Source organism: Nilaparvata lugens, chromosome 3, assembly GCF_014356525.2.
Source record: "Nilaparvata lugens isolate BPH chromosome 3, ASM1435652v1, whole genome shotgun sequence".
Classification (NCBI taxonomy): Eukaryota; Metazoa; Arthropoda; class Insecta; order Hemiptera; family Delphacidae; genus Nilaparvata; species Nilaparvata lugens.
Window position 1 is genome coordinate 55,081,080 of NC_052506.1, and position 19,717 is coordinate 55,100,796.

The 19,717-nt window shown below is 35.6% G+C and overlaps 2 protein-coding genes across 4 annotated transcripts in view; one reads left to right on the forward strand and one right to left on the reverse strand.

Annotated features, from left to right (window-relative positions):
- LOC111049748 (mitoguardin) overlaps window positions 1-19,717 on the reverse strand; it is a 244,274-nt gene that overhangs the window by 121,426 nt on the left and 103,131 nt on the right. The gene's annotated exons all lie outside the window — the stretch shown is intronic.
- LOC111044763 (protein unzipped) overlaps window positions 1-19,717 on the forward strand; it is a 73,913-nt gene that overhangs the window by 44,843 nt on the left and 9,353 nt on the right. For 2 of the 3 annotated variants that reach the window (XM_039424069.1, XM_022329982.2), the window contains exon 2: window positions 17,507-17,720. In XM_039424069.1, coding sequence (XP_039280003.1) covers window positions 17,507-17,720 — 214 coding nt within the window. Of the gene's footprint in view, window positions 1-8,416; window positions 8,602-17,506; window positions 17,721-19,717 lie in introns of those variants that run through there. The other variant, XM_039424070.1, reaches the window with a different exon arrangement.

A 19,717-nucleotide genomic window follows, 5' to 3' on the forward strand; every position in this document is an offset into this window, starting at 1 on the left:
GGGTTTCAACTCCTTCAGTATGTAGGTTTAGCGTTTAACCTACTGAAACTCAATCAATTTTCCTTTACAAATAACCCTCTCTAATGACTCCAGCCTTTACGTGAAGAGAATTTTAATATCTTTCTTTTATAAATTTAATAATCTCTCTCTATCAGTTATATATGTGCAGAAAATTTGAATAAATAACGTCATCGTTTTGAACCGAATTTCGGCTTATTATCATTTTCTTATCTGGGCTTCTGGGTAGTTCGGCCTGGGTCGAGTGGCATCGTAATTGAAACGTGTCCTGAAAGTCTAAACAGCCTTGTCTTGGCTGCTTCTAAACAAGAGAATACCGGATAATTTTCACATGGCCAGAGCTGGAGCAAGTCAGAAACGAACTTCCCAACAACAGGAGATGGAAATTTGTTCATTTACACACAAACTGTGACGACTTTAAGATGATTTGACTCTTCTGGATGAATTTTTCCTTTAATCCATTTTTCTAAGTACATACATTCTTTTGTTCGAGATTTTTAACTTTTTTCCCCTACCCCACTCTTCATAATTCCCTTTTCCTTGAAGGAATTCTTTCTTTCGATCGGAGGAATATTAAAACATATTTTCCATGTTCTGGAGAATGGTTCAGGAATCTTTCAAGCTATTCCAATTTTCATGTCCCACATTCTCGAGTTTCTATTTCCACATCTATCTCTCAATTCTTCATCATCTTCTCTAACTTTTATTGATGCTATATTTTTCTTTAGTTTCGATTTAAACTAATATTACGAATGAAATCGTTACACCTGAATCATATCCTTTATATTTTCACACACTCCAACAGACAAAAATGAAGCATATGTAGACTGCAATTTGAATCCAAATCCCAATCAATAAACGTTTCTGTTCAAAAAGTACACTTTCCTACAAAAAAGACCATCGACTAACATTTCAAATAATTTCCCTAGGGGTTTGGAAAATGCGTTTTCGGTACATCATCATCGATGTTTTATGAATTACTCGAACATTGCGTGTAGAACGAATTCTACACAGAAAGACACGATCTCCCAGATGACGGAGCTGCATTAGCATATCGTCAAAGAGGAAAACTATATCCATTCCGATATGGTTCGGCATGCCTGAATAATTCATGAGATGAAACTTTTCAAATGAAGATATGCCATTCTTTCCTTTATATTAGGCTGATGGAGAAGAGGAGTACAGGAAAAAGTATCTGTTTATCAGTAGAGGATATAGGGTACTGCAATGAAATGAAAAGAAATATGAATTTTTAATAAATTGGGGAATGTAATAACTTCGAGCTGAAACTCTTTTGGAATGTTAAAGGCTATGAACATGGTTCCCATCAGAAAAATAAAATTAGCATTATATTAGATTGGATTACAAAGTCATTTCTAAAGTTTAACTGTGACGTAATAACTCGAAACTTACTAAATAGACAATACATCAAATGAGAGAAAATATAATTTTATTGTAAGTGGTAATAGAACACACATCAAGCCTATAAGATGGTCATAATTTGATTTCTAACGAGAAAACTTTTGTTTTAACAAATATATATGAGATCAATAAAATGATCGCAATTGATTCATTTATCATTTCAGTTTAAAATCTCTTACCATACCAGCAACTTTAAAAATAAATACAACAAAGAATGTTTAGTGTGATATCCTAATTGTGATTCCTAGTTGATTGGAATAGGATCAGTGCTCAATCAAAAGATTACATAAGTATATCCATTATCAAGTTAGTGAATCTCTTAGATGAGCTGTAGGTTAGCTTAAAAATGGATGTTCAACAGGAAAGATTTATCCTGATTTGTAGGCTCAAAACTCGTAGACCGACACCTATCTATTATCTCAGGATATTCTATACAATTTACCTATAATCTATACTTTAAGACTCAACGAACGTTTTGGGTTTAGAAGGTTCAACCAAGTTTAGGAGGAATAACTAACTAGATTGAATGCTATGGAAAGCGTGGGAAGGATTTAAAAATACTACTTTAGAACGAATTTCTCAAGCAGCGGAACAACAAGAGAGGAAGAGGGGGTGAAAAAGAGAGAAATGAAGGAGAAAGAAAGAGAGGAAGAGTGAATGAGGGAGAGAGAAGAGCCCGTTGAACGTGACGAAGCAGGACCGATTTCGCGGCACTCGCATAAATTTAAATAAAGATCTGTTCACCTTTCCACACACAAAACGTACACAATCGTCTGTCTTTCATTCGAATAATGTAAATGGAAAAACCAACGCTAAACAACACAATTCATGCGTGGGATTAACATGCGAGGGAAGCATGTCAACAATATTTACCGGTTCCATTGCATGTACCTCTAAATACCTTTATTTGCCATTTGACATCTAGAAAGCTTCTGTTCACAAATGTTTACTCGGTTCTCTTATTAATATTTACGTACACGTTGAAGAATTCTCCCCTGAGATTTTTAGCTATACTGAGAAAAATAAGAAGATATTATTCTTGACACCAATTTAACACACCCATTCCTACACTCAAGATTCAAGACGACAACTGTACAGTGGGAGCCTATTCAACAACTTAGCCAACCTTATTACAAATATTTCAGCTCACAAGCAAAGGAGTAGGCTTCACCATTCAAACATGATAATTTTCCAATTAGTACATCAAATGATCAATATCAACTCTTTTATAAACCAGGTGAGATGGAGATGAGTTCTCCAGAGAAACCAACGCAGCACCAACCCTCAATCATAATTGGGTGGGGAGAAAATGATTGAAATGATAAGAGAGTATCTATATTAAAACTATTACAAGAACAACATTGATAAAAGTTCTCGTCTGCCGGCTAAAAGATACAGAGCCAGCTAGGAAATGGGGGCTCCTCCAATCCAGTTAGCTACTAGTGCCGAATAGATAGCGTGCCTGGCAATGCGGATTTCGTGCTACTAAACGAACCAAAACAAAAGGGAGTGGCCCTTGAGGGTGCCTTAGGAGGGGGGGGGGAGGGCAGAGCCCCTGCGGCCACCCGCAGCCACATCACACCTTGACAGGCACACAAACTTGCCCGCCTATCATTAATTAAAAATTCAACTATTAATCCATCAGTCGACAGTGGGTGTGATTTCCTCTCTTCCAGCCTTTGAGGGGGGGGGCATGTCTGCATGCCTGGTTCCACTAATAAGAGGGAAGAGACAGAGGGCGCTAATTAACGGATGTAACACTCTACAACGTATTTTTAAACTGGAAAGATTCATACAATGGAACACGGTTGGATCAGATCAAGTCAACGTTCAATTAATTCTGATAGGTCAGGGCACGGGCGAGTCCTAGATCACAGTCTATCATCAATCGATAATATTCATTTTGAAGAATAAAATATCACGTAATTGTCTTGCTGATCCTCGCTGAAGTCAATGGAAATTATGTGAATACGTTATTAACAAGAAGAAAATCTAGATTTTGATTATATTTTAGGGAAGGTTCTTGGCGGCTATAGATATCAATGTCAGTGTCTAGATTATTACTGATTGATCTGGGTAAGGCCATAACGGTCAATGACATTGGTGTGGAGTATCAAGATCAATGTCGAGGTTGTAATAGTTTCACCTACGTTCTTCAGCCTACTATCGTATTTTGTCGTATTTTAGCCTACGTATGTATCAAGTAATCAGGTTCATTAAAATATGAATATCAAAGTATATACGACAAGATTTCTGACAGAGCATCACGGTTCGATCAACGTCAAGTTAATCAATATAATTTTTAAACTTATTTATTCAAGGTTAAAATAAAAAAATCATGACAAGTTCACTACCGAGAATAGAGATTTGGTCACACGAACAAATTTTGTATATGTGATTAGAATTTTTCATCACGATATGATTTTGAATTGATATAACTGTGTCTGGACGTATGGTCAACATTACTTTACCTTTTTTATCAACCTCCTCCTTCTTCTTTCAACTTTCTTTGTAATTTTGTGATTCACATTTCTAATTTTCTTGATTCTACTCTTGATCTATACTTTTGAAACTCGTAATCTAGACAAATCCCTCCCAATCTTGAAGGTTCAGTTTCATTACTCGTGTAAATAGCCAATCAGACTGAAGATTTACGACAAGAAATTCCAATAATAGAACTACTCGTCAATCACGACACCCAACCCTGCAACGTTGATGAAGCCTTAATTCCTTTTTTCGCCCACTTTCACACAATCACTTCCAATTTGCTGGTGACATCATTTGTTGCTGACTGCCTTACTCCTTCAACAACGCTGGCCAATTGCTTGCTCATGTTCATCCCACACCAAGTCGCATTTCATAGTGCTAATTACAGTCAACAAGAGGCGCAGAATCCCAGTGCAGCACCCCCACAACAAACGGCGGGCGACTACCCACTCGTGAAATTGGTGATTTGCTGCATCCAATGATCAATCAACAACATCGTCGTTCTTGTATAATTTGAATAGACACAAATTCTAGTTTGCAATCACCACTGCAATTTTATTGAATCAATGCATTTTTAATGGAGTGTTTGGGTGTAAGGAGGATCGTGCTAGTGAGGAGTAGTAGTTGTAGGATGTAAAGGATTTAAATGGGGAATCGTTTGAATAGACACAAAGTCACGTGTATGTACTGACCATGTAGTTTCCAGAATGCTTGAATCGCCCACAACATTTGCAATTCGTGTTTAGGAGAATAGTGCTAAAGGTAAGGAGTTGTAGAATGTGTTTTGTGAAATGTTTTAAACGTGAAACATATTGTAGGATTTGAAATTGAATTGATTAACAAGGTCAGTGTGTATACAGGAAATATCCAGTACAATAGAATCTATAAACTGAATTTTATATTTTATCTTCAGATGTGAGAAAATTGTGCAATATGAATATGAGGAGTAGGATGTAAATATTCAATGAATTTGCTATGTTTTGAACTTTTAAAAACTGGTGGGATTGGATAATTCAATACTCTGTCATGATCACTTACCAAAGCTACTGTTGTAAAAGTGCAGGGATCATGTTTGAATATTTCATTATTTCAAAGCTGAAACTATAGACTGAATAAACAACTAAATCTGTAGCCTGTGCTAGGACTTCACTAGGCCTACAACACAGCTAACAATGTAAAAATTCAAAATAGATATTCAAAAAATGGAAGAGCAGAGGGAAGAGTGCTAGACGAGGAAACAAGACTTGATTGAATCATGAATCGGGAGACGATCAAAGTCTCAACGATATGCAAAATGCATACTTCAAATGCCGAAGACATTGACGTAAACAACAAGCCAGAGCCTTGCGTGATGTGTATTGTCTACCTGCACTGAATACATTCGCAATTTAATCCAACTGAAATAAAGAGGAACACACTCAAAGGCCACACACGATCCGTCTCCTTCGCGATTTTTTATTGAATATCAAACATCGATGGGGGGGGGGGTGTTGTGCGTGCAGTTTCATAAGCATGCAGAGCCCTTTCCGAATCGAGGTCGTCAATTCAAAACATGTAGCAAATAATCGACAATCATTGTAGCCCGCATCGGCAACAATACAAAGAGAGTGAAATTCAATAAATAATTCCATGTAATATCGCGATGACCCAATAACTTTACCAAGGTGGAGCTGTTGAACCAATTTAGGCACTACTTTCGAACTGATCTCTAGTGATAGCCACAATTGAATCCAATAGACAATTGTTGTTGGAAACCTGATGAGGATTAGTAAAACATACGTGGAGTACGCAGATCCCTATAAGGTATTTTTCCACAACGTATCACCTGCCCAAGCAATGAGTCACTAATGCATGTAGTTGTCAATTGTACAATTCAACAGAGTAAAGCAAGGTTCACTCAATGGGGAAAGATAGCACTGTTTGATATCCTTGCCAGGGAACGTTTAGTGGAACTTGTTCTCTCTCAATCATGAATAACGTGCACAATCTTCATGAATCATGCATTCCTCTAGTGAGATTCACTTTGAAATGTCAGCTCTCCGTATAAATAACATCAATGATTCCCATTCAACAAATGCTGACAGTTTAGAGTGAATCTCACTATAGTTGGATCATGATTTACGTTGAAAGGCTTAAAAAGTGGGTTCTTCACTTACATCAATGAACATTCCAACGCTAGTAATTGTGAACTACATTTTTTTCTCTCAAGGCTGTGATTGTATGCTATCAGATGATGTTCAAATTGTGATTTGATGTAAGCCTACTGTGTTTAATATTCTAGTGATGTTACATTAATTTCCACATGAACTGTTTTTGAGCTTAATTGTTATCAGTCTACTGGAAACTGATAATGACAAAATTGAGAAAAATCCTCTTCAATTTTATTCACTCGTTTTCGTTGATGAGGTATCATACCAAACTCCGCCATCTAATTAATATTCAAACAGGGAAGATATTCTCCAATATTTGAGCATGGGTGTATGAGCATTTGAACAATATGAATGAGCTACTGACACTTGGTAGTTTAAAATACGAAAGGTTGTACTGGTATATCTGCAATTAAAAACTCTATTAAGCTCTGGTGCCTTTTTCAGTTCCTATTACGTATTTGATTACATCTTGATTTCATGTTGACTTCATGCTGCTGATCTTGATCATTTTTATGAACACTCGTTAACCTTCTTATGGGCATAAACATCAATTATGAGACTATAGCGAATTAGTAAATTTGTAGATGGTGTAGGATAAAATTGCATTAGTAGGGAGATACTGATAAATTACAGGAGGATCTTTCATTTCCACAAGACTACATTATAACCTTTCCAATATTCCAATGTTATTATAGATGAAGAATTGATACAACAATGTATCTATTTATTCTCTATTATGTTATTTCAATAATCCTGAGATGATCTTGAATGCTCAATAAATGTATTTGTGGATCAAGTATTGGAATACAAACTACCGTATTCATAATTTTTTGAGCCGATTCAAAAATATTCTTATTTACTCTATACTCTATATGCTATATAGCACTGTTTTATTTTCATCGCCAGGAGTCAGCTTTAAATTAATATAAATAATTATGATGTTATCAGCATAATTATCCATTGAAAGACTAAGTACAGAATTCATGATTCATCGAAAAATGGTGACTCAAATTCCTCAATATAGTTCACAGCTGTAATTGAATGATGAAAAAATACGGAATTGAAGAGATGAAAAAATACGGAATTGAATTTGCTCATAATTATTATCAATTTTTGCAGAAAATTTATTGAAAATTGAAATTGTCAGTAGAGCTTGACGTACCACCAGAATCACAAGCAATAAAGGCTTATCATCCAACTTTTCTAAAATCTTTCACACACAAATTATATTTTTGGACATCATTAGTGATTCACTGTACTTCAAAAAAGTTCAATTATCACAGGACATAAAAATGAAGGCGATTAAATGTATCAACCATTCATTAAAAATACGCATTCTCATTCCATGCCAATAATGTACTCATTTCTTGAAAAACTCATATTTATAGATGTTGATTTATAGGAAGAAGTTGACCTTATGATGATGTAAGAATAAATTGAACTGACGACAAACCGATTATTATTCATATAATATAAAATTGTTGAAAAATGTCAATCAAATTAAATGTGAATGACCTTAACTGAAATCATTACATTACTATCTCAAATTTATCAACCGCTGATATCAACAATACTGCAGCAAAGTACTATTTATCTCAACAGGAATCTAGCAGACTTTCAAAATGTAAAACTCGTATCTCTCAAACTATATTTTACACAGAAAAAGATAATATGGTGAAAGAAATAAGATCATTGAATGTAATAAGAAAATTCCTGTTTTAATAAGCAGTCTTATTCCCTTTCAACGTTATTCCTGATACTGCTACAGTAAGAAGTAATATAATGTTATCTGCAAAGTTATTCCAGGAACCCGCTTTGATATCTCACACTACTTTCATATCTCCATCTCCAATCACGTACAAAACATTCTTCACTTCATCAACACATTTTCGCCTTACAACAGCCGAGCCTGGAGTTCTCTAGCGCCGAGCGCACAACTTATTACAACGTGAAGGAAACGGAAATTGGGAGCGAAATGGGTCGAGCAAACTGCAAGATTCTCGCGATTGCGGCGAATCAGAAAGGGAAGGAAAGGAGAGGACAGAAGGAAGCTGCAAAGGCCACTTCAGGTCCGTTAAAGGCCAACAAAAGCAAAGCAGAGATCAAAGCTGGCACAAAACGGAAGTTCCGCTCCGTAGGAGAGACTCAATCAAAAATATAGAGCACTACGCCACCTTCCCTCATCCCCTAGCTTAAGTTTTCTCCGTCCTACTCTCTCTTGTAATCTTCACTCTCTCTCGCCTCCAGGTGATACATGGCCCATGTCTCCAGCATCTGCCTCCCAAACCACCCCGTCGCATCTCGGCAACCACCTTTTCACGGCAATAAAAGATCAGTCGTTGCTGAAATTTCAGAAAGGTTGCACATCGTCCCTGCTCATGTGTAGCGAATAACAGTGAATACTTGTGTTGTGAGTGGACATTCAAAGTAATTGACAACGTTCAGTTAGTAAAAAGCAGTAGTTCATACAAAAATTTTATGATGATAGTTTTATGTTTTTGTGGATTATATTCACGTTAATACGGTATTGTGATTCAGTTTTGATTCCTATTTCTGCATGATAATAATTTTACCTAATGACAATTATTTTAAGAAGTCGAATACGTAGCATGGCGGGCAATGTACTATTTTTAACAATTGGGGGTTGACTAACTTTGGTTGTTTCGAAATTATAGGTGGAAAGGGTCACTAGATTACAAGGGAATACTGATTTATAATATTTTGAAGTTCAGATTTATGACCAAAATTTATCATTTCTTCATGTATTGAACTGGCTAGATAAATTATTTTTCTCCAAATCATACAACTAACTTTTCTCAAATTTTCTGCACCTAACTCAAGCTAAGTATCAATTCTTGAAAAATTTTAAACATCAATCAGGCTTATCAGTAATTACTCTTCTAAGTCATGCATTAAGCGTTGTTTTTCAATTAACTGCAAATTAGAATATTTGTAAGAAGTTATAGAATTCCTCAGATACTCATTGTACACACGTATAACACAGCATACACACATGTGGTGAGCACTCTCTTTCCACTCATGTCAGTTATTTCTCAATAAGAATTCCTCGAGAACTGGAGGTATTTTGAAATATACGTACGACCATTATCAATAACACACAAAGCATCCCGCTATCGACCAGAGCGAGTGGAATTCAGCCGCTCTCAAGAATTGGGATAAATGGCTGGAACTGATCCATTGACCTACATTCAATCCATTAGCCACAGGCCTGTATTGTGGATTGTAGAAAAACACAACATTTCTGAATTGGTGTAATACACAAGTCGCATCAATTCCGAGATGCTTCTCACTTAACTCCACCCTCTCTCTCTTTTCCCACGAAATTGGTCCTAAAAATATACGCCATAAATATGTTATTTATGGAAACAATTGGGCGGCAAAATAAGCCGCTGCTCGTAAATTACCATCACCACATGGCATTCATTAACACGAATTGAGTCAAGGTCGTATTGACGTAGTTCTAATGAAAGTGATAGCTTTCCTAGTTAATCATGCTTTAATTGAAGTACAGTACCGTATATGCAAATACTGTATAAATATGTGCAAGAGCTAAGTAAATAGCTTCATAAAAAACGGTATTATTTACATTTTAATACATTACCCGATAATAAATTGAAGTATCGATAATAAATACGCGGTATTAAATTTATTCTTTCCTATTATCACAACTAATTCCTCCTTTCAACATTTTTCTTCAAACGTTGAAAATCAGGTCTTTAAAAATATTCTGGAAGTACGCGGCAGTCAATATTCTTCCCTATCTTAACATTCATATCCTATTTTCAGTATTTTTTAGAGTTGAAAATCAGGTTATAAAAATATTCCACAATTCGACAATATATTTTATTTGTGGAGAGTCCTTGACGGCCTTTTTATCACTGTATAGACGTAGACTATATTCTAATTGATTGAGTACTCGTATAAATTGAGTCTGAACTATATACTAGAACTGGGGAATGAATCCGACCAATCAAAAACCATCAAAGTTCCGGGTTTGATCCCGGTCATCCTCTCTAACCTACCGTGAAACTAACTTCGTATGTACACCAATTAATATCAATTTTGCGCAACCTTTAAGGGACATCGGTCATCCAACCTGTTCAACAATTCATACATGCAGAAAGCGAGCTAATTTAAACGATTCGATCCGCTCACGATTAATTTGAATAAACAATTTGCAGAAGAGCCAACTTTCGAAATCGATCTCAACTTCGGCTAATGACTGCTTAATAAGCGAGCTCGATATTTGCGTCCGTTAGTTAGGTGGTTGGTTAGTTCATCACGTCTAGTCAGGTCGGGTCGGGTCAGGTGTTTTTGGTAATTTAGCATTCATTGCGAATGGTGTGAAGAGGATGATCTCAGCACGGAAGTTTGTACCATCGACGCCAAAAACAAGAAACAAGAAGAGGTGTAGGAGGAGTTCTGGAGGAAGAAGATGAGGAAGAAGAAAAGAAGAAGAAGAAGAAGAAGAAGAAGAACAAAAAGAACAAGAAGATGAAGAAGAAAAAGAACAAGACGATGAAGAAGAAAAAGAAAAGATGAAGAAGAAGCAGCGCAACCTGCCGACCCTTCGAAGCTTTGCCAAGGGCGCATTTTCCAGTAATTAATTTCCGTCATCAGACAGTTTAATTGGCTGTGCTGAATAAGCGATGCGAGTCCCGTAGTCCAGCTGATATTTCATTTCGATGCAAACTGCAGGTGATTTATACCTATCTTTCTGTTAATATATAATATATATGGCTATATACAGGGCTCTATTATAGCGGAGTAGATATGAACAAAATAATGAAATAGCTGGAATGTTCCAGTGACTCGCACCGCCAACTTCCAATATACAGCGTATGGAATTCAAATAGAAATCAATGGAAATTCAATGGAAATCAATCATTCATGATGCGAACGCGGTAACTTGTATTCTGCTCCATTGAACGTACAGTGAAACGTAGAAAAATGACGTATCAATGAGGGGGCGAAGATTCTACCTGATTCAATTTGATATGAGTCCAATTCAATTGCGGGATATATTTGCTCATTCGAGTAAGACTCAACATAGACACTCAACATAGTGCCAAAATAGACGTTCATTTAAATCCGTTGGTTGATAACATCTCAAATCATCTCATTCAAAATATTTTAGCTTGGTAACAAGATGCCCATTTCTAGAAAAATACTTGAAATCCTTTGGTTATAAGTTTAATTTTATTTAGTTGTTTGGAGCTTAAAATTCTATCTTTCTATAGTCTTCTCTTTCCGATTCCCGTTCATACAATCATTTTATCTACTTTTCCTGTTATTTTATCCATTCTCTGCTATGTTTAAATTTGTTCTATACAACTTCTTTATCTCTTCCACGATTTTCCAGCTAACCTATGACATAACCTCACACATGAACTTCGTTTATCTCATTCTCCACCATAGATTTAGTGGACAAAGAAAAATGTCTGCCTGACCTTCGAAACTGGCATCAATATAAACAAAATAACTCATCGATCCCCATAACCAGATCTAACTAAAACCCAGATCTAGCACAGGCAAGTTATCGAAGCATCACCATTAAGATATCGCAGAATATTAGTGTTATTGTAAACAAACACATCTGTTGATCCTCTAGCTCTAGCAGCTAGCTCGAGCTTCACAGGGACTGGCGCATTAGATATACACATAATTATGTACAATGTTGAAATCCATGTGCCTATCTATGGTATACTATATAGACGGACAACACAAATATATGCATAGTAGATGTATATGGGTCTGGCGAAGATTTTATTGACATAGGTGGGTCTAAACTCTAAACTCTGCATAATAACGAGATTACTCACGATTTATTCATGTACAATACAATAAATGCATCGCATCACACTTCATTATAATTCATCAATCTAAGAAATTTCACCGAAGTAGGCCTATTATACAACTATATGAAGATTAATTGCAATCTAACCTGTGTTTCGGATGGACACGTTAAGTCGTCGGTCCGGCTGCCTAAAAGGCAGTCGTTAGGTCATGTCAGAGGCCCTGAAATTGATCAGTTGCGACCTGAAAACTCTGACACCAGACCTGAGCCAGCCAGGTCACTCCATTTTATTTTTATTATTATTACTTGCAATCTGATGATTTATGACACTGAATTGTACGAGAACATCAAATTTGGTCGTATCAATTTTTCTTCGAAAAGGATATACGATAAAATCATTTCCATCAATGTTTGATATGAGAAAATTGAAAAATGAATAGGTAGAAATCATAATATTTGGTAGACTATTTCTTAGGACTTCATAAATACGCGTTGTGATCTTGCATAGATCTGAAATGGACTACAATATCGTATTAAAATATGGGACTGCACTCAAGGTATGGTTTTATTAGGGATTGAATTTATACCTGAAAGTGGAGGAAAGGTTAATATTACATAGACGTAGTAAATAAGGGTAAATATGCGTAGTATATTTGTATATGACTGGTGTATAGGTCAGTATATTGATATGGGACTGCACCAACATTTATGAGAAATGTATAGGATAAGAGACATTACACATAGAAATATGTCTATATACAGGACTGGATTCTGGACTCTGATTCGGTCTGTTGGTTCTCGTGACTTTATAAACGTCTGGTGAGTGTCTGGGACGGTCAAGACGGTTTAATCTGTTTACTCGCTCCGTTGATCCGTACGGTCTACGGTGCAATCGATATATCCACTCAAAGAATATACAGCTATATTACTACCATTACATCGTACTGCAGTAAAAAAGAATCAGCCACATTTCCGTATCGAACTCAAAGGAAATATACATATAGAGCAAATATTATTCTCAAGTGAAAAGAGTTTTACAGCCAGATAGCAGTGTATGGGATAACATACTCGTCTTGTATTTTTGCAACCAGCAAGTAGGCGGCACTGCGCTTGAATGCAGCTCAGTGTTCTCACTCATGCTTCGGGGTCTAGTGTGTATAATATTGTAGCTACCGTGTTGGTTGATAGCAACCACACTGTTTAGCTGGCTAGTGGCTAGTAATCTTGCAAACAAACAGACCGCGAGGTTATGTGCTCAGGGGTACCGATCGATTAATGCACAGCAATTGCTCAACTCCACTTATTCCCACACTGCGAATGGAAGTTGTTGATTTTGGTCGTCAATTCTGGATGATGGAGAAGTGTGGCCGAGTTAAATTGGAAACTTGCTACAGTTCTAGAGTTGAGATACATGTTTTACATGTGATTTTAATGGATGAATGAATACTGCTCAGAAAATTGAAACCGGGTACAAGTTTCCCTAGCAAGGTTGATAAAGATGAGGTTGGACACCAAAATCATCTCAACAGTCAACTTTTCCTGTTGTGTTCTGACAATAATGACGACATTGAGATCTGATTGAAGGCAAATCGGAATTCCTACTGGGACATTGAAAAAAATTGACTTCAATCAGAAGTATTAAAATTCACAATACACTGCCCTAAGTATATAAATGTTAGGAGAATTGCGGTCGAGGAGTAGAAACTAATTAAAGGATCAGCAAAGTAATCAAGAGCTGGAGCAAAACTTCATGGTCTCGCGAGTGTTTCAGTTGCAGGAGGAGAAACCAGAAACGTGTGTACTGGAGTACATAAATTCCATGTCACTTTAAATAAGAGAAACGAGAGAAGTTGTGGTTATTTCAAATGTAATGAATTTCGTTAATTACTTACACCAGTACACTACATTTGTAATTAATAACTGTCTAATAGATGTTAGCTTCGTTTCGTTTTGTGTAAAAGGTAGGAAGTAGAGATGCTGTACACCCAATTGAATTAATTGAATCACAGTTGGATTAATGCGACTCTAGAATGTGTTTCGTTAGTATTTCAAACGGGATTTGGATTAAATTAAGATTTGAATAAATGACTAATAGCAGTAGGGATTGGAGCAGTAGCATGCTACACTAAAAAACAATAAATTAAAAAAATAAATCAAAGCTCACAGGTTCTCTGATTTTAATTTACACTAATTTGAATTTTATAATTTCAGTAAACACTCGGAGAAAATAAAGAAAAGAGTTCCTTCAAATAATAAGACACAGATCCATCTATAAAATGAATTTCTGCATGAAAACTTTCTTATAAAGAGTGGATGAAATTTGTAATTTTCATATACAAGATTACTAAGAAACCTGGCGTTTAAATTGAGTCTTTTATTTAAAAAGAAAATAGTTTGAAACAAGATTACAAAATGCTAGAAGAACAAATAGGGACATCCATCCATTTATAGGTTTTTGACGGATTTCAAAATTGAAGTTTTTCATCATTCAAGGAAAAATATATACAAAACTATTTTACGTAATAACTGGTGTTGACCGTGAAAAGAACGACTGTGAACTTGACCATAGAGAAAAGATAAGCCTAAGAATCAGTATTGTCTCTGACTTGACCTAGTGTAATCTTCTCGCGCGTACGGTAATTGAAGAAACATTGAGGTAGGCCGTAGTACTAGATTTCGTCACCTGTAGCCTACCGAGGCAGATAAATAGTTTCTTTGTTTTTCAAGAAAAAAAAATGGATTGCTTCATTAAACTTCTTCGAAAGGATGAAATATTCAGGATTGAGCATTACAGTTATAGACCTATTAGAAAATTTTTATTGATACTGTTACCGTCAAAAAAATAAAAACAGTAGAATAACTTTTCAGTAAACTATTTAAATAAAAACAGCAGTAATAACCCACAACATGTACTACTCTTGTATACTGCAGTCTATATTGTAGTACAGTACTATCATATAGCTTATTTGCAGTACATTTTATTGTATAATTTAGTAAAACAAAAGCAGTTGAATACTGAGTTAAACCTAGTATCACGGATATTACTGTAAGAAAATCGTATATGGTTTAAAATTTCCAACAATCAACAATGTTTATGGAATGGCTTTTACAGTAGGTTAGTAGGTCTGTGATGGCAGTCTCACACGGTAGGCGGAAGTCAGTGGCATGCTTATGAAAAATAATTTCAGTCAAATCACACACCTTCTAAATAAATTCAACAGTGTTGCAACAAAAGATAATATCATAATGCACATTTCATGTTCAAGGCCAGGGACTGTAATGAATATTTACGACGGAAATTGATAAGAGTGTAGGAAAACATGTGAATTGCATGGAAAAGTCACATTTTACCTTACCAACGGAATCAAGCGAGTTTGGAAGATAACTATCTACAACTTCTGTATCGTGTGTAGAGGAACATCAAATAATTATTCATTGTTTTTTATATAGAGTAGTGAGTAGAGGTTTAAGGGTAGAATAAAACATTCATTTAAAAATCTCAAGTCTGTGATATTCTAATGATTAATTTCAGAGTCTTTGTCAATCAATTTTCCAAAAATTGTTTATAAAGTTTGAAAAAACTCATCTATTCAGATAACACTTTTCTTCTGTTCATGATATTCATGTTGTTCTTCTTGATCATCGTCTTCTTCTTCATCATTCGTTTCTGCTGCCGCTTTTTTATGTTTTCTGAACTTTCTTACTCCTTTCATCTTCTGATCAACTTTATTCTTCATCTCGTCCACTACCTCCTCTCCCACAAACACCAGCTTTTTTCCATCTGCAGATGCATCCTCTCAACATTTTTCTCCCCATTTTCTCCTTCACGTTCCTCCTTATCCACCTACAATCTTATTCCCCTGTTTTTCCTTCTCTGCTGCTGCCTTTTCTTTTGAACTTCTTCCGTTTATTTGCCTTTGCTGTATTTTCATCTCAATTCCTTCTTCTTTTGAATTTTCTTTTCTTTTCTTGCCTCTTTCAGCTCTACTTTCTTATCATTTCTTCATTTTTCTCCTCCTTTTCTTCTCCGAATTACTCTTTATCTCCCTCTAGGCCTCCTTTTTTCTCCTCTCTCATCTTCCTTTGAATTTTTCCACACATCTCTTCCGTTTTTATGAGAGTGGCATACAGTTTAAAACGTCACAGGATAAAATAACGGTTAAAACCAGTCCACAGCAGAAGAGTCTCCTGTTTACACATTGAATAGCCTACTATTCCGGTGCCGAAGACGAGACAGACCGGATAAAGGATTGTTTGTCTTTATGTCTCTGCAAACTACATCTCATTGACTTACATGAAAATTTCCCACAAACTGTGAGCCAGTAGAAAAGAAAGCCAGCTCTTTATTGAAACGTGAGATTTGTGCTAATTCAATTGCTCAAGTCCGTATAATGACTTTGTGAATTATTCTGGCAAAATAGCGTGTTTTAGTTCAAATGTGAGTTCAAAGAACTTTAGCTGAATTTTATTAACCTACTAAGACGTGAAAATCGATTCTACCGTCTGAAAACAATTGGAACATGATATAAAAGTTTCAGTACCGTTCATCAAGTGACTTTGTGGGAAAAGGATTGACGTGGGAATTCCGATTTAATGCAATGAGAAAAGTATCCACATAAGTATAAATCACAGTCTAAATAATGTGGTGTTCAAAAATTGACTTAAACTGTCCAAAATCAAATCGGAAAGTTCAAATGAGCCTATTACCCAATGGGGAACAAAATAATAATTGAGAAGATATTCTCAATTATTAAATTAAGATAGGTAGGTTTCCATCTATATCGAACGAATGAAAATCCACATAAAAGAAAGTTTCAACGCGAAATCATATGCGAAACCACTGCAAACCAATGTAGGCCTACTGGAAATCACAGGATACAAATTTACTGGCATGAATTGCGACACTTGAATCAATGCGCAAATACAGTAATAAACTAGTTAAATATGCATACATTATAGATGAGTACTGCAGGAAGGGCCAAATTACTGAACTGTCGACAGTTAATTGACTGGTTGAGCGAAACACAAACAGATGATCGCTGATAGCCTAATGTTTTGGCCAACATCCAATTCAGAGAATGGCTTTCTTCCTTGTTCTCTTACTACTCGAGTGATGCAAGACGATGAAGATGACGACATGGCCTCGATCCATAACTAGTTCAAATTCCTCAGCATTTCAATATATAAAGCGTTTTAAAAACGTCGATCTTCAATATGGACTTGAACATCAAACACACTGAATGATGAAACTATTGCAATGTTATAGTTGTTTGATAGACTCTCCTTCCCCTTCTATGGATACGTAGATGAATAAATAGAGGATGGAAAGTAGGACCAAGAGGGCAGATAACAGTTGACACAGAAAATGAGGAAACTCACGGAGTGATTGAAAGGAAAACAATCAAATTTATTAACAATTCAAGTGATTGGAAAGCATCAACACCTATTGTAACACTATCCCCTTTTGAACGGGTTTCCAGTGCATGCTTATACGATATTATTAAACTACGACATTTATGACTACTCTATATGAATTATTAGACATTTGTGGAAAGATAAGATACTTTAATAGACTTGATGGTTTACTGATTGATGTGTGCATTGTTTTCAGATGAGGAAACCGTGTAGAGCAGTGACTGTGCTGGTGTTGGTGGCAGTTTTGGTTGGGGGTGGGGGTGTTGTAAGTGGCCTGAGTGAGAACAGTGTGCACATTTTGTCCTCAAAGTTCAATCAGCTGGTGACGTCATCCACCCTGCGTTGGGTCACTGATACCAATGGCAAGCGGCCGGAAGCCTCTGTCGTAGCCACCGATGACATTATTCCAGGTAATTACTTGATATTTCTTTGACAAATTATGAATCAAACCGATGCTTTCTTTCGACATTCAAGATTCAGAACAATATATTTTCTCTGGGGGGAGATCAAGTGCCGAGAGTGCACCAGAACAAACATAATCTTACTCAATATATTTATATATTTATATTTTTACTTGAAGAATAAATCGAATACGAAATTGAATGCATAAAGTCTATACATGAATTGAATAGCCTATTAGATAAAGGAACTATTAAAGCACCAAATATTATTTGATTAAGTTAATTCTATCCAGGATTTGATTTTGCTTATATTTGCCCACATGGGAATTTATCCAATGCATGTCTAGTAAATGGGCAAGAAGTGAGCAAACTGACGATATCTAATATAAAAATCAACATTTGAACCATTAATAGAGATTAAGAGATCAGATAATTGATGAAATGTTTGTACAAAGACATGAAATAGATAATTGAGAGAAGTTTGTGATTGATTAGTAATCAAGATTACTTGAGAGTTAGAAATGAGGGGATAAGGTTTAGGTGATTTCACAAGTTTCAATTTATGATGAAGTCATTTCAAATTAAAGAGTGGTTGAATAAATTTTTGAATTCCTAATGTTATGCTATGAAACAATTTCCTCAGAAGATTCCCTCAAGTTAGAAGCAAAATAGTAGAAGGCCTATCACTTAATTTAAATTCATGGCGGTCAAAAATTTCCAAAAGTTGACAAACGACTAAGATCCTACAAAAAAATTGTACCTTATAAACTATTATTGATTAGAAATTGTACTCAACAATCTAAATTCTTTATTGAAGACAAAAAACAAGTATTATATTATATTGTATTGTATTATTGTAAACAAAACAAAAAACCTGATGCAAATCTACTCATATCCATGAAGCCTCACTGTTATGTTCACTAGTCATTTACTTAGGTAAAAAATTTAAGAACACCTCATCATTAAAGGTAAACACTGTATGAGAGAAGATAGAATATGACCTTTCCAAGAACAATTTATTTCAACCATGAGAGAAATGGCGAACGATTCCATCAGAGCCTTCCGAACTTAGTTAATGGAGCCTGAGAAAGATGAGCCTAATGAAGTCTATTGTCAACCATGTAACGAGTAGAGAACTATAAGGCGAGCACTTCTCTGGCTGCCTGTGGTACTTTAGTTAATGACTGTGCCTACCTAAACACGCAAACTGGCATTAGCAACAATGAAGGATCCCACATCCCAGGCGTCATTTGCATAACTGTCTTTGAAATATGCAACAGTGCACTAATTTGAAAGGTGGGCTGGTAATGTTTCTACTGAAAAAAGGACTTTACATGCTGGTTTTACCATAAAAAAAACATCGCCTAGGGAGTTACTAGATTATTCACCAAATTTGCCACTCATCATAACAGTGTTATTAGTACTTTACAATCAAACCCGTTAGAAAAACAGGAAAACATTCCTTAAAATTTCTTGAGTTGTAAAATTGCTTGCCATACAAGTAATTAGAGTAATGTTGTAATGTTCTTGACCTTTGAATGACATTTGTAGGGTGATAAAACACAGTCATTAAACATTTTCATGACGTATATGATACTTTTATGAGGTATTCATGATAGGTACCTTCGAATTCAAGGTGGAGCTGATAATATTATTACTGTTTTGGTCACTATTGGTAATTTATCACATTCGTTTATTATAGTTCAAGTTGCAGTATTTCATTAGCAATAATTCCTTAAACAGCATATACAATTTAACACGGTTCATGTTCAATTTTATTTGTGGTTGGTCAAAGGAGGAAAGGTAAAAGCTAATGAAGTTATTAATCAAGTTGGATGAGCTTTTCTTATGAGAAATACACCATAGCTTGAATCATGTCCAAATTTTTCCATTGTAATTTATGCATTTTATCTTTTTCTTTCAGCTCAATCGTTTGATTGGTTGGCAGCCTTCCATCTAAATCTTTCCATTGCTACTCTCTTCCATTGTATATAGCTAATAGTACC